Consider the following 15750-nt stretch of genomic DNA (forward strand, 5'->3'; position numbering starts at 1 on the left):
TAGTAATTCTGGCTATTGCGTAGGATTATTGGCCTTTTTACCCATCACCTGAGTCCTCATGGATGATGACATTCCCATATGAATAAGCAAGAAGTAGATGTACAGCAAAAGAGATCCTGCTTGGTAATAAGCCTGGGCTGCCTTATGGATTTCACCATCGCTTTAACAAATGCCTGATGCAGTTTATGGTGCCAAATAAAACACTTGGAGTATTGTCTACATAGTCCAATAGAAGCTCAGTTGGGCTTTCAAAATGCAAATTGTTCTCCCCTTCCCCAGGGAAGGGACAGGGACCAAAGTCAATGGAGGAAACTGCCGGTTGCTATAGAAATTGTGTGTTCAGCCCGCTACTGGTACCAACAGATCGCAGTGTGTGTCCTGGCTGTCTGCACACCCCACGCTCCGCTTTTTAAGTCAAAATGCTGGCAGGTTGTGTCTTTCCTAATGCAGCACGTTCAGGATGTGTTACAGAGAATCAGCCTTTAACTTTCAAAGGCAGTTTGAGTTCCTGTGCAGCTCATTTATTGCACGGAAAGGTTTTCCTCTTGTGTTCTGTCTTCCTGTGCTTCCCTTTTCCCAGACGGCTTGACCACATTGGTCCCACTTCAGTGACGGAAAGTGTGAGCAGATGGTGAAAGGTGCTTGTCTGTGGTGCTGCTTATTGGCGTTGATGAGTTTTAATTAAATTATTAGCAGGACTGAATCAAGAAAGGAGAGGGCAGAACACCCCGTGTCATCTCAGGCTCACCCGGACTGCAGCTCCTTCTGGCGAGGATTTACCAGCTCTTTGCACAGCTGAGCGAAAGGAGCAGATGAAAGGTACAATTGAAGAAACTGGATTCCTGCAGGACTTTAATGCAGTAATGGGAAATAGCCCAATGGTAAAGACCTTATCTTTGTTGGAAAAAGGCTTTTAATCCTGATCATTCCAAGTTTTCTATGTATCTCACTGAAAAGCATAGGGTGAGGATGCAGTAGAGGCAGCTGGGACTATTAAATTGGTTTTATTCCAGTAAATCCTCTAGCCCGGCTGTGCCATAAGCGTTTACCTTGCTGATTTTTGAAGAAAGCGCCAGTCTTGTTTCACCTGTCGATGACAATGAGAATTCTCTTGATGGAAAACTACAGCATTTCTGAGGCTTCTGATAACTTGAAAGAAGGGACTGCTGATACAGCGGGAAAGAAGTAGTCAAGTATCTATACCATTTCAAATACTAATATACTATTTAATACCATTTAAATGCTCGCTATGGTTATTGTTGTTCCTGTGCTCCTTGTTTCTCACTCAGTAATCTGTCACTCGTTGCCAATCATATCGAACACTTCAGGAGAGGCCATGAGAGATGGGGGTGACGTTTTTGCTTACTTGCCAACAGCAGCAGTTTTGGTGAGAGTGCTGAGCTGCTTCGACTGGCTCTGGGGATCTGGCAACTGGCTTGGCTCCCAATGCTTTCAACGGGAGCTTTTATTGAGGAGGAAATTAGGATAATAGTGCCAGTCAGAAAGGTATTTGAAAGTCCTGCGCTTTGCCTGCTGCAGGTTTGTTCATGTTCCAGCCGTCCCTCACTCCTGTACCTGCACACAGACCCAGGATGGGCTTTCGCAGCCTCCAATGGAGTTGGCCACGAGTGCAGTTTTCTTGCAGAGCTGGCAGGAGAAAATGTTATTAATCTGCAAAACAGCTCTTGGAGGGGGAGGAAGGGAAGGAAAAGGGGCCATTTCCCAGTTTTGTCCATGTACTTTCTGCCTTCCTTATTTAAACTTACTGGAAGAGAAGGTGTTTACAAAGGTGACATCCTTCTCCTTGACTTTTTTTGGGGCACTATGTGGTGGGGGTGGTTTTCTTCTTGCTGAAACGGTCTTTCTGAGCCTCAAAATAGGGGCACGTCGGGAGTGGCAAAGAGCCGAGATGGGCTATCTCTACTGCTTTATGCAGGCACTTGTTCTCTGGTACTCGCTGTGGTGTGTGCTGTAATCTGCTGGTTATATTGCTTAAAAAAATCCACAGAACAGGAAAGCTGTGGTTTGCTGCCGTGCGTATGAGCTAAACCAGCTCCTGAAGTCATTGCGTGTGCATGAGGTGGGGACTGGAGAAGATGACGTGTGAAATTGCTGGAAAACAACTGACTGAGAGGGAGAAACACACAACACTGGGAGCGATGGAGGTACCGCAGTGACACGGGGTGTTTCTCTGGGGTGAGGTGGGTCCTCACCAGATCCACTCACAGCCAATAGCTACAGCGGCGATTTTCTCCTCTGGTTACTCATCTTCCTTAAAAACACTCCAGCTCCATCGCTTGGTGAGAGTTCGTCAACAGGAAGAAGGAAATACTTGATTTTTTAATGTATTTTATTTTTGCTTTTGCAGTGTTGGTGGCTGATTGTTTCCCCCCCGCCGCATTCATAGCCAGGTGATTAAATCCTCTTGCAAATTTTAGCTTTTTAAACTACCAGACTCGTATCCTCTTGGGTGCAGGAAAAAGCTTGAAAACAAGTTGTAAATGCTCAAAAATGTTTTGCAGTGAAAGCACCGAATTCCCTTTCTATTAAAAAAAAGGCAAAACAGTGAACAAGACGGGGAGGAATTTTTGTTTGGAGTCGATTCCCTCACCCAATGGAGGACTTTATTTTTTCAAGCAACAAATCGTTACGATGGATTTTTCAGTTGCTAACAAATATATTTGGAAGTAAACACCTTCCCGTGAGCATTTTGAACCCTTTCCTTAGTTTTCTGTGTGTTTGTTCCGCTGGGTGATCTATAAACCCGGCCCATGATGTTATTTCTTTGTGGAGTGCTGCTGAATGATGTTTTCAGTGTTTTCAGCAAGAGCCAAACGCTTATTTTTCCCTCTGAGAGCCAATCGCGCAGGTCAGCAGGGCGACGGGCGGCTGTGCTGGCGGGGAGCGCCACCGCCGGGCTGGTTTTCACTCCCTTCTGCCTTTTAGACCCACTTTCTGCTCTTTTTCTCCCTGTTTGAGCTGTGGCTTTGGGTCCAGCTCTTCGTGTGCACATACTGAGCCACAGGAGAGCGAACTGAGCAAGCGAAGGTGTAAATCACCAACGAGCAGCCGTGAGTAAAACCACAAATCCGTTCTGTGATTTTACCAAACCCTTAGTGTGGCATTTGTCATCTCCTTTGTCACTGGGGTCCCTTTCCGGTGCTGCAGCAAAAAAAAGGCTGACTGAGCAAAAAGGGCTCTGTGGGAGTTCTGAAACTAATTTAAAGCGGTGATTCAAACTTTTAGATCTTTTAATCCCACTTGAATCTTATTTTACCTCCTTTAATTTACCACTGTGTTTACCACCTTAACCCAGATTTAAAAAACCAGTGATTCCTCCTTGGGGTTAAGTGAATCAACTTCATGCTTGCACTGGAGCGGAATAATTTTTGCGCTTTAAGCAGCGCCAGGAGCCAAAGCAAAAACTCCACAGCCCCAGATGTCCCCGGCAGGGACAAACAGCCCGGGACGTGGACAGAACTCCCCGCGAGGCTGCGCAGCCGGCCGGCCCAGCGCTCGCTGGATCACATGCGGGGCGCCGCATCACGTGCAGAGCAGGATCCGGCCCCGCAGAGCCCGGCTGCGTCACAGTGTCACCGGTGGGATCCGGGACCTTCCGCCTCCCATGGCGTCTGTGACCCAGCAGCAGGTCCAAAAGGTAAGGACGTGTCCCCTGGGGAGGGAGCGTGGCTGCTGTGCAGGTGGGTGATACTACTTGTAAGACAGTCACTACTAGTTAACCCACGAGCAGGTCTGGGAGATCAGATCTCCTTTACAACGCTTTATATTCTTCTCAGCTTCTTGTCTTGCATTAATTTTGAGGACCCTGTCGTGGCTACGAACTCTTCAACTTATCCCGCAGAGCTCTCGAAGGAATTTCTCTTGTGCCCTTTCTGCTGCTCAGCTCTCATCCCCAAGTCGAAATCTGTCTGTCAAAGGATAATCTCCAGGGTATTCTATATAAAGAAACAGTAGTGTCAACAGAGTTCACTTCATTTTGGAAGGGATTGTGTAGTCAACTGTGAGAAATCACCCAGGGATTTTTCCTTCAGAGGAAACAATGCTTTGCAGCTTGTAAAGGAATCTCATTCTTGTTTGGAGTCCAGGTGTGCCTGCTCTGATCAGTTAGCAGGCTTTGTAATTTAATAGTTGCTGGTCACACATCTTAGATAAGATAGCCTTAAACCACAAAGGCTCTAGCGATGATATCTTTGTGCTTTGTGGACAAAGGGTCTGACATGTGTTGTTCTGAATTGTATGGGACCTGAGCCTGTTAACAAACTATTTTTTGTTTACAATAGAAATTCCTCCTGAAATTAAAAATTAAGAGCATGTTGTCCAGCTGCAGAGCTGCAGTCGGGGTGTTTCCACGCTGCTCTGAGGCACGGCGAAGGGTCAGGGCTGTTTTCTTTCGCTTTGCGCCGCTTCCCCCCAGGACTCTGGGAAGAGCAGTCACCCCCATCTCTTCCAGTTCCACGAGGACGGCTTCCTCGTCCTAGAGAACTTTTTCACCGCGGAGGAGTGTGACAGCATGAGGAACCAGATCGGGAGGATCGTAGCGGAGATGGAAGTGCCACCGCACTGCCGCACCGCCTTCTCCACCAAGGAAGATGAGCAGCTCCAGGCACAGGTACCCACAAGAGTCCCCATCGCAGCGCTGGGTGGGGAAAAGTAGCTGCTCAGGCTCCACTCCGGGGGAATATGGCTCTTTCTTCTAGCTGAACTGTGTGAGGGGTTTGCTCTCCAGGTTCCTCCAGAGTGTGGTGGTGGCCTTAGCAGAGGCTGAAGGAGAGGATGCGTGTGGCTCTGCTGCGCTGTCAACCCCCACAGCTCTTGTCGTGGTAGCCACAAGCAGCTCTCACAGGTCACTTTGTGTTTGTTCTGCAGACAGAAAATAGGTTATTTTCCAGGCAGCCAGCAAAAGAAAAGCAAGGGTAGGCTTTATGTGAGAAGTTCTTGTAAAGTCCTAATCAATGCCATGACATTTAGCCTTGTGAAACCCTTCTTACGAGTAACTTCTATTGCCTGTGTTTTGTTTATGCTGCGCTCGATGTGAAAAAGATGCAGGTGAGTGTTAACGCTCTGATCAAAGGTTCATTTATGTTTTTACAAGGATAGTATCTTTACTGGGCTCTTATCCCTGGCAGGGTAGCTCGGATTATTTTCTAACCAGCGGGGACAAGATTAGATTCTTCTTTGAGAAAGGCGTTTTGGATGAGAGAGGTAAGTCCTGGCCTGAGTTCACCACGGGAAGGGGACGGGGGAGGCTGGGGAGGGGTCAGGGGCCAGTTTTCAGCTTAGGGATGATTTCTCCTTTGCAAACAACATTAAATTCTGGTTTTGTTTTGTAGGTAACTTTCTAATTCCAAAGGAGAAATCCGTCAGCAAGATTGGCCACGGTATGTTTAGAGGTTGGGGTTTTGAGAGGGATGGAAAAAAGGGATGTGGTTTTCAGATGTGGGGACTTATCCAGACCTACTCACTATAAATATCCCCGGCCAGCTGAGCTGAAACCTTTCTGAGCAGAGAAAGCACTTCTTCCTTCATCTATTGCTTCTCTAGGGACTACAACATCAAACATCTCAAGCTTCACCCCCTCTTGCCATTGTGGCCACGCATCTCCTGGCTTTGCAACCCCCGGCTCTTGTACTCTGGGTTTCCACATTGAATTCTTCAGCTTGATTTCCCCATGTCGCTCTGTCGCTGTCTCTGCAATTCTCTCTTTGCTGCCCCTCGCTCTCTGCTGTCAAAGGACTTAAAAATCTTCATTACAATCGTTTTCAAAAGACATTTCTAGGATGTTTTTCAGCTCAGAGTCACTGACATGTGAGAGTTTGGACTTCAGCCCTTGTCACTTTTACGTATGAGATTGCTCTAGTGAACTTACCACCTAAGGCTGGTCACATTCAGTACAGATCAAACGTGTCTTCTGTGTCCTGTGCAGGGGTGGGTCGCCCATGCTGAAGCTGTCCCCCCTCCTTTGGCGTCACCAGCACCTTTTCTTTATCCTGGCTGATTTCAGTTTGACCTATTTCCTCTCTCCAAGCTGCCAAACATGTGTTTTGATCCCTTTTGTTTTCAAACCATAAATGGAAAACGAGAGCAGGTTTCACAGCATCTCCAAACACATGAACTTTGTTCAGAATAAACTTCACTAAACTTGGAAACCGAGAGTACTTGGGTTTTTTGTTTTCTCAGAAAAGAACACCCCCCTCTCCCCCCCCCATTCTGTTGTACTTCAGCTTTTCCCCAGGGGAAGTGAAAACAACAGTTGCCTGCTGACTCGGCAACTTAACAAGACTTATATATTATAGTTACTCCTTTAGCTGAGTCTCGCCTTATCCCCGCTCAGGAGCAGCCCCTGCTGGACCCGCTGTGTGTCCTCTTGGCGAGTTCTATCACACAGAGATGGAGGCACGAATCCAAGTCTTTGCTTTATGGTTTGTCAGAGCTGGGCTGCAGCGCCTGTGCACAAACAGCTCTGACCTGCGGGCTGTCGGTCTTTGCAAAATGCACCAAAAAACAAGCCCTAGGTCATTTTTGCAGCACTTGATTGATTGATTGATTGATTGATTGTAGGTCTTAAGAACCGTGTTTTAAAGGGTGAATTCACCTCTCTGCCTCAGGGTCATGTATAGTGGTGGTTATACCAGCATTTGCATAATATAGTACTTAATCACTCTGTTATGCACTGCTTTTTATATGTAATTTGTGGCCACTGACTGATTATATTTTTGGCCTCTAAAGATTATTGTACAAATCTACAAATTGTATCATCTTAGTTGTGATAAGCTGCATATGCCCAGTCTTGGGAGGGATGAAAGTTTCTGGCTGCAATTTATCTTGCTTGGCTGTCGTCTCTGCAGCTCGTCACTAATTGCTGCCGAGTCCCCTTCTGTTAATTACAGCTTCAGACTGAGCCTTTTCTTTCCCCTTAGCATTACATGCTTATGATCCTGTCTTCAAGCAAATCACCCACTCCACCAAGGTGCAGGTGAGCTGTGACTGTTTCCTAGAATGGTTTGGGATAAAAAACATATTATGGGGTAGTTAATCTTAATTTTCTAGAATCCCAAGTATAGTCATTTTGTCTGTAAAATGAAATTTCAATATCTTGAAAGAATAATGCTTTATGGGACGCAGCAAACATGAATCTTGGAAAGTTTCTTGCAGGAATTGGGAAGAAAACTGGGCCTTGAGAGACCAGTAGTTGTGCAAAGCATGTATATCTTCAAGGTACAGTAATTTAAGTCATCTTTTCGCTCAAGAAATAAGACCCTGTTGGGTGGGAAGCTGTGAAACTCTTCACACATCACCTTTCTTTCCTTGCAGCAACCTGGCATTGGTGGTGAAGGTGAGATTTATATTATCTCTATATCATACCACAGATAATATTCTTTCAGGAAAGGAATATTACCACGAAAAAGGCCCAGAATCAGACTTAAGCTTCTGAGTTTTGTGGTTCAAACCTTCTTAAAATTATTTAAAAGCATCCACGTTTTCCAGAAAAGTTTCTATGTTACTTGCAACTTGAAAAAAGAGCTACTTTTACGTTTGCAACAAGCAGAAAGCTGGTCCTTTCACATAAGATGCAACGTGTATGACCGATGGGTGGGAAAGGTAGGTCAGGGCAAGAAGTCGGGGAGAACAAGCCTGTCGTCCTTCTAGCGGGACCAAATTCCCCAGGTATTAAAAGTCCCTAAAACATGTCTCATTGCAGTGACCCCGCACCAGGACGCCACCTTCCTGCACACGGAGCCCCTGGGCAGGATCCTGGGCTTCTGGATCGCCCTGGAAGACGCCACGCGGGAGAACGGCTGCTTGTGGTTCATCCCCGGCTCCCACACCGGTACGAGCCGCGGTCGCTCGGTGCCGTGCAACGCGCTCCCCCGTCTTCCTTAAGGGTGGAGGTAACACGGACCGTGTTGTGTTCCCCACATTCAGTGCCTGCAGAAACACGCTGCCGTTCTTTGTTGAAAGGATGATTTGTTCACCACAAAGTCCTCCCTCTGTGCGGTTGTCAAACTAAACCCACATTTTTCAGCAGGTTACTAACTGCTTCGCTTTGCTCTTGGCCGCCAGCTCATCACATGAGGCTACTAGAACAATATTTTTTAATAAAAATAGGTACTATACATGACTGACACTATTTAGCTTTAAGTTGCTATGTAGCCTAGAAACAAAGAATCAGGGCAGCGGGGAAAGGAAGGACAGTCATCCTGAGTGTTATTTACTCCAGAACCTAAGGGGAGGCCCATTAAAACTGCTCCTGAATCTTTTCTTTTAACTTCAGTATTTCAAAATCTTCCCCTGCAAGATTCAGATTGTGCCTTGCCAGACCGCTGACATTTAAGACTTTAAAGTTAAGAAGGTGTTAAACCACTGGGTCCTTTCTTCTTATAGTGAAACAGGCCATTGCTGGATGTTGGTGCTCCTTCCAGAGTTTTGACTGTAGCTTTGAAAATGTTCAGCAAGTCTGATCTGGATTGCAAAGAGTCATAATCCTCCTTTTGCCTCCCAGAGGATGAACACACTAAGAAATAACTTTTGTTTGTTTGTTTTCCTTTTAATTTTCCCCCCATCCACTCACAAAACTGTTCCTGTTCCAGGTTGCACCCCCTTCACTATGATCCCCGTTTTTCTCCCTGGCTGACAACATTTTTAGCCTTGTGTAATGAGAATAAGAATCCACTTCTGCATGCACACAACTATCAAATATTGGTCTGAATTTCAGTAAAAGGGAAAGGCTCCAAGTCCATGCAAGGATCACTTGGACACCATCTGAACCTTCCCAGGGGAACAGACAGACAAAGCCAGATCAGCGCAGACTCACATAATGGCTGTTGTGACCGATGGTAGTTGCTCTGTGTGTGTAACCACTACTGGATTATCAACACTTTCTATTTTTCACTCCCTCCAGGGCACACAATTCAGCTTTTTAAGCTGCTGCTCCTCTCCTAAGCATTCACTCAGTGCAATCATAGTGCTCTTCAGGCACTCAGCCCTCAAATCCTGCAGGCAGCTGCACTCTGATTGCACTTTTGTTCTTACAGAAAGGAGATATGGGCCAAAGGTTGGCTGTGCTAAGTGTATGACTATTTGTGTTCCTAAGGGGCTATGTTGCAATGCACAGAATGAGCCAGAAAAGCAAAAATAAGACAGTTGTGTGCCGGTTTGACTGAAAGTGATGTTAAACCTCAACACGTTCTTTATTAGTTTCTGCTACAGCTGGAAAATCTGAAGTCTTTGCTTAATTAAAAAAAAAAAAAAACAAAACATCTAAATTACTAAGGAAAAAAGTGAATATACTATAATAATAAAGTTCTTATAATTTCCAAGAGAAATCGTGGATATTGTTCCTTCATTGTGTAAAACATAACTAGCTGTTATATTTTTGTGTGTTTGCTGCTTATGTGGATTTGCAGGTGGAATTTCCCGGAGAATGGTCCGTGCAGCGTCAGGTTCCTCAACGTGTGTCGAGTTTGTAGGGTCGGAGCCGGCCTACGACGACAGCCAGTTCATACCTCTGCCTATAAATAAAGGTAAAACAGCCCTCAAATGAATCTGCCTACAGATCAAGAACAACAAGAGAGCTAAAAGTGTATTCTAATGCTTCCTTCAGCTTCCCTTGTATTTTAATGCTGGCACTGACAATTTGAAAATAAAGCAGTAGGGATGTCTCTTTCAAACAGGTGGACTCATCCTCATCCACGGGGAGGTCGTCCATAAGAGCGAACTGAACAGCTCGGAGTCTTCGCGCCACGCGTTCACCTTCCACGTGATGGAAGCCAGAGACACCAGCTGGAGCAAAGAGAACTGGTAAGGTCACCGTCCTGACAACCAGCTGGGGAAACCAGAGCCTATTCATTGCAATAGCCGGGATAAACTTTTATTGGTGGTCTCGCATGTCACAAGTTTTCTCTTGGTGCTGATTTCATACCTGTAGAGCTGGAACGGCCTCTGAAGTTTTGTTTTTATTTCTTCCTTAGGCTCCAGCCAACTCCTGAGCTGCCTTTTCCGTCGCTCTACACTTGAAGGTAGCGATTGGCTTCTGGAGCCAACAGCTGATCAACGTTTCTTTCTGACCATTTGTTCACGTTCCCTTCAAATACAGCTTCCACTAGATCAGCCCTCAAGATTAACTTCATCCTCTCCTCAGAACGAGGACCCTCGACACCGCTGAGCACACCTGCACTTACACAGGGGCTTCTACTACAGCACGAGCCCCGGCAGTGTGAAAACAGTCACCCAGCCCTTTCAGTAAGGAAACTCCCTCAGTTTTGAGAACACACCACTCAGGACCATTGCACCTTGACTGGGACCAGTTAAGAAGCATTTCTTCTTGCAGATACTTAGTGTTTTCTCCTTTTTTAAGTCAAGAGTGCATTTCGTGGTTGTGTCAACCCCAGCAATGCAGGCGAGCGTGTCATGTGAAGGTGGCTGACTTCCACCTTCCGGTCTCTGTCCTATTGTTTGACTAACAGTGATTTAAAATAACTCTATTGTGGGCAAAATGAAGCAGGAAGTCTACTTTTATAATCAGTCTTCTAAGTATTTCTAGCAAACTGTAGCTGAGTGTTTGATCTCTGGGTGTGTTGATTTAAACTATTACAGTTTTTAAAGATTCATGTTGGAATTATGAAGATGAAAACCCCCAAACTTCTAACATTTAAATAAAAAAAAATGAAATTCTCCTTTTCATCTCCCTCATTTTCTCTTTGAGGAAGACACAATGTGACCTCCTCCCAACAGATGGGGCCAGCGCTAAGTTGTCTGACGACCTGTTTGTACCCTCAATGTGCACAGGAACAACTACTGACCCCAAAACTCAAAAAAACCCAAACCAACTCACAGCAAGGTGAAAATTAAGGAATGTTAAGAAATATAAGTTAGATCTGAGGCAAGCTCAGGCTTGTGTCCTAAACTGAAGGTTTTCTTGGTTATTTTTCTCTTCTAATTGACTTACCTCTTCTTCCCCTACTTCCCTTGCCTCTGGGCACCCAGAAACTTTAAATTTGATTCTTAAACACAAGTGTTTTTTTAATCATATTTACGTTCCTGTGAGAAAAGCAAGCGGCTCATGCTGTTTTAAACAGGGGAAAAAAAGAAGACCAAGGCAAAACCTTTATTTTAAATAGGTCTTTTTCATTTCTGTCTTTAACAATTGCATCTGGTGTACCAAAAGCAGTGTTTAGGTCACCTTTGAGCTCTGGTTATGGTGCATGTTCTGTTACCACTTTTCTCTAGAAAGGGAAAATCTCTGTTCCTGGAAGTTCTTCATACCATAAACATTATCTGGAGGTAGAGAGGCAACAGCAGATTATCGATTTGGGTGGTATACGCTTCCAAAAGAGAAACTAAGCTCACAGATGCCAGAATCCAGGCATAGCTGGAGTTCAGATTCACGTTGCTATCAAAGATCAGAATAAGAGCCACAGCAATGATCTGAGCAAAAATAGCTGTCATTGTTCCTTCAAATGTCTTCTTGGTTCCTGGCCATTTGATTTCCCCCATTGTGGTGCCGAAAACAGAGGCAATCGAGTCTCCTACCCCCACTGCCAGTACCCCCGAGTAGGGGACCAGAGCTCCTGCCCCAGACAAAGTGCCTTTAGGAGCACAAGATCTGGGGAACAACCACACCGGGAGGGACATGCCAAGGAGCAGATAAATATGAGTCAAGATTAGAGGTCCGCTGTCTCTTTCATCCAAGAAGAGAGACAGCAAATGCCTAAGGGTTTGGCCAAACGGTTTGATCCTGAAGTACCGAATATACTCTAAGAAGATAAACACTGCCAGACACAGCACTGAAGCGATGTAGAGAAGCTGGCGGTCATAGATCAGTCCGGGAACGTAAGTAGCTACAACAATGAAATGGAAATATTTCCTGGTTATAGTGGAGGCCTGGTGTTTTTTCGATTCAGATGATCTCTTAGCGTTCTGGTAGAAAACTACACCACACGCTGAAGCAGCCAAAAAGGTCCAATATCCAAGAAGGTAAATTCTTGTCTGTGTCTGAAAGAGAAACTGGAGCAGCCAGAACAAAGGGTTCCTCTGGATCAGGCGGTAGAGCCAGGGCATGATGACCCCTAAGCCCAGCACTGCTGTCATCATGTGGAAAAACAGGGAGGAGATCCACGTACCCGAATCCATGAAAATGAAGAGGACAGTGAAGAAAAGCCCAAGAAGAACAACTCCAACGACTGCTACCAGAAGGAAAAAGTCTATGGGATCACCTCTGCCCTCGCTTACATTCAGTGAGCGTTTAATGAGCTGATTGAGGACAAAACTTATACCTCCGAGAACCAGCAACGCTTCTCCAGGAGTAAAACATCGAGGCAACAAGTACAGCAAGATCATACTGAGGTAGACAAAAATGAGCAGCACTTCTAGGACCTCTATCACTTCTGAAACAGTCAGAGAATGCTTCATGGTATAGATAATTATACTGCCAGCAACACCGGTCAGTATGCAAGTGTTGGTTGGCACGGGTTTTGTGATGCCAACTGCTATTACAGATAAAAAGAGAGCAACCAGCATGCCCGTGGAAGCCACGACTATGCCGAAACGTTCGAAGTACACGATGCCGGCCGACTTGCACCTCTCCTTCATGGCTATCCCCAGCAAGGGGACGACCATGCTGGCCGGCAGGAGCCCGCTGTTGGCTGCTGCGCGGAACTGGAACACGGCCCCCCCCGCCTGCAGCAAACGGTCCCATTTGAACTGGACGTAAAAAGCCTGGATGGTGAGAGCGACGGCGCACCAGGAGTACCGGTCCCACACCACCGCGTGCACGGAGAGAACGATGACGAACACGATCAGGGATTCCACCAGCACCGGCTTGTTTAACATGATTCCAGCTCACGGTGGCTCAGGCTTTCAAAAATCCTCCTCAGGAGCCCTGATGTGCTCAATAGCTTTCCGTTAGGAAGAATTCCTTCATGCTACTGCAGCTCCTATTACAAAATACAAAAAGGGCAAACAATTAAAGCAGCTATTAAAAGCTAAAGGTTTCACACAGCTGTTTTGTTCTTAAGCTCAATTTAAACTGATAGTTATGTGCCAATTGTTAATGTCAAAAATATAATAAAAAGTGAGGTAATAAATCAGCCAGAACTGTTAACCCCATCTGAGAATCAGACAAGTCAGCCTGCAGCGGCAGAAATATTGGCACACTGAGATACAGTTTTACAGTATCTTTGAATTGAAATGTGAAGCAAATGGGCCATAACGATTCCCAGAAGGTTTAATTGTGGCATGAATTTGAAATACAGTTAATTTAAAAGCTTAAAGGTAATTTTAGAACCTATTTTTGTATGGGGTTTTCACTGTAATTTTACAGAATGTTCCTACTTTCGTTAAATATTTCTCTTCCTACTGCTGTGCAAAACCCCCTACGTACCTGTCTCTCCTTCTGTTACTGGTATTACGATTGAATAGTTCCACTGCAGCAGATCGTTTATAATGCTACATCATATTTACAATACAAGTGGGAAAGAAAACATCACAAGCATTAAAAAAGAATTATCAGATGGTGTACTTTATCTAATTTTGATCTATTACCAGAACTGTCAGGATAAGCTACGTTGGAGATCTGAGGATGGAAAATTGGAACGAACAGACCTCAACTTGCCTGTGGCCATGAAGGGACATTCATCTCATCACGTCTTTAGCATTAAGCAGCTTAATTTTTTTGTTTCTACAAGAATCATGGGTCATATTTGTCACAAAAAGATCTGTTCTAAACTATGTTTCTAGTCCATGTTGACATAGTGGCGATATTCTGTTTAACTTTGGGATGTGTTGTAGCTGTATAACTTCATTATTATACAGCTTCACATGCCAGTAAATGAGTTTGATTTATTTTTAAGGAAAGGTATTGGCTTAATTCTCTTTAACCCCTGACACCGTCTCTTCCCCCGTCAGCTGTCTTCATTCCTATTTTCTGAGTGTGAACCTATTTTTCATGGACTGTAGTTCTGTAGAAATAAGTGAAGTATTTTAATGTTAGTCAGTCATTAAGCACACTAGACAAATATTAGCAAGTCCCATCCCCAAAATGCATAATTATTTTATAAGTGATTTGTTTAACCTCTGGTATGTGCTGTTTTCCTCACATTTTTCAGGAGCCAGTAAACATTTTAAGACGTTCTTAACCACGATCTAAAGCTGTCACTGTTTTCTATATCCCCTCACTCTCTTGTCTCACTAATGTTGCACTTACCGTGCTTCACCTTATCCGAATCAAGGTTTATACCCCACGACAGCTGCATTGCAAACTAAACTTTCCTTTAAACTTTTGGACTATGAGATAAATAGCTGAGATAATCAGCAATGCACATTATGGCTCTATTAGGTTAAATCGTATCTTCTTGGAGGTATTGTGAGCATTCACGACATTGTGCAATTCTCACCAGTATTTATTGCTTCCTGAAAACCTTTGTATCTCCTTATCCACAATCTGATATTAAGTCTAAGCCAACACCATTATACTGGCAGCTCTTTTGGTTCTTTGAAGGTATCGGTTTCTGTATTTCTGTCAGCAATAGAATTGCTGACCCAGCTGTGTGTGTCCCTACTGCATTTGGTATCTCCAGCTAAAGCTTTGGACTGATTCATTCTTTCTGCCCCACCCCTAAGCCAATTAGTAGTAAATGCTCATTAAATTCTGCTTCCCCAGTCTCATTACTAATATCTACATGAGCTCCCTCATAAAAGGCTGGAAGTTTATTGAAGGTTCCAGTTTGGGTTTTCATTCAGTGTTGAATGGTGTCACCAGGTTATAAAGCTGATAGAGATCTCATCAGTAATAGTACTGGGTAACCGTTAGTTTGTGGTGTCAAACTCCCTCACATGGTAGCTCTGGAGCGTTTAGTTATTTATGACTTTGTACTGAAAACTCTTATTAAAAGATTACTTTTTGCTATTCTTATTTGTATAGCCCGAAATACTCGATTTCCATCCAACTTCATTATGTTTACTGTAACCTTTTTGCCATCACAATTTATTTTTAAACAGAATAATTACTCATATAGTCAACCAAACAGAATTGGTATGGGCAATAAATATCTACCCATGACCAATAATGGTTTTGGGGTCCCACTCCTTGTTGTTTCTGAGCACAAGGGAGGAGGAAGCTCAAGGCTTATTTAGGAAGATGCAGGGTGGCCAAAGACTGAAAATTCTGTCAATTTTAAGGTTGCAACCCAGCTCTTGCATCACTAAGGGCCCGTGGCAGCTCCCCCACAGGCAGCCGGCCAGCTGGGCCGGGAGCGGCTCCGGCTCCGCAACGCGCCGTGTTTCCCTGCGGGGTGAACCCGGTGCCTGCGGCGGTTCCCCGCCCCGCATCCTCCCGCAGGTAACGGGAAGCTCCGCAGCGCTCCCGCACACACCGAGCGGGCCCCAGCGTCCCCCTGCCGCGATCCGCACCCCGGGAAGCCTCCCCCGACCTGCGCCCCATCGCCTCCTGCACCACCCGCCTCCTGCCCCGTGTCCTCCCCTCGCCCCGTCCCGCCGCCGCCACCCCCGGCAGCCCAACCTTCGCTACCGGGAAGCTGCGGCGGGGCTCGGGCTTCAGCGGGAAGGTCTCGCAGGCTGTTCCCGGGTGAGCCCCGTGTCCCGCCGAGGGTCCGCGGCCGCTCCCGCCCGTGTCCCGCAGCCGAACCCGTTACCCACCTGCCGGGCCGCCGCCATCTTGGCGCTGCCGCTTGTCACATGACCCAGCCCGCCGGCGGAGGGGGCGGAGCGGCGGCG

The 15750-nt window shown here is 45.7% G+C and overlaps 2 protein-coding genes across 3 annotated transcripts; one reads left to right on the top strand and one right to left on the bottom strand.

The window, feature by feature from the left end:
• The first annotated feature begins 46 nt into the window (after positions 1-46).
• Positions 47-10129, top strand: PHYHD1 (phytanoyl-CoA dioxygenase domain containing 1). Its single transcript, XM_082067891.1, has 11 exons — positions 47-3658; positions 4472-4630; positions 5148-5223; positions 5352-5399; positions 6939-6994; positions 7174-7236; positions 7333-7354; positions 7721-7849; positions 9426-9542; positions 9693-9819; positions 9990-10129. Exons 1-11 carry the CDS (start codon positions 3440-3442, stop codon positions 10033-10035), a joined length of 1062 nt encoding a protein of 353 aa, XP_081924017.1. The 5' UTR covers positions 47-3439; the 3' UTR covers positions 10036-10129.
• A 1130-nt stretch (positions 10130-11259) lies between these two features.
• On the bottom strand, positions 11260-15750 carry DOLK (dolichol kinase). 2 transcript variants are annotated; one of them, XM_082067889.1, is made up of 3 exons: positions 15673-15738; positions 13400-13464; positions 11260-12953 (listed from the first exon to the last, which is right to left on the bottom strand). In XM_082067889.1, exon 3 carries the CDS (start codon positions 12847-12849, stop codon positions 11278-11280), a length of 1572 nt encoding a protein of 523 aa, XP_081924015.1. In that variant the 5' UTR covers positions 12850-12953; positions 13400-13464; positions 15673-15738; the 3' UTR covers positions 11260-11277. The 2 variants fall into 2 exon arrangements, with proteins under 2 accessions (XP_081924015.1, XP_081924016.1); XM_082067890.1 differs by lacking the exon at positions 13400-13464 and having other exon boundaries at positions 15673-15750.

This window comes from Streptopelia decaocto (genome assembly GCF_964273445.1).
Source record: "Streptopelia decaocto genome assembly, chromosome: 17".
NCBI lineage: Eukaryota > Metazoa > Chordata > Aves > Columbiformes > Columbidae > Streptopelia > Streptopelia decaocto.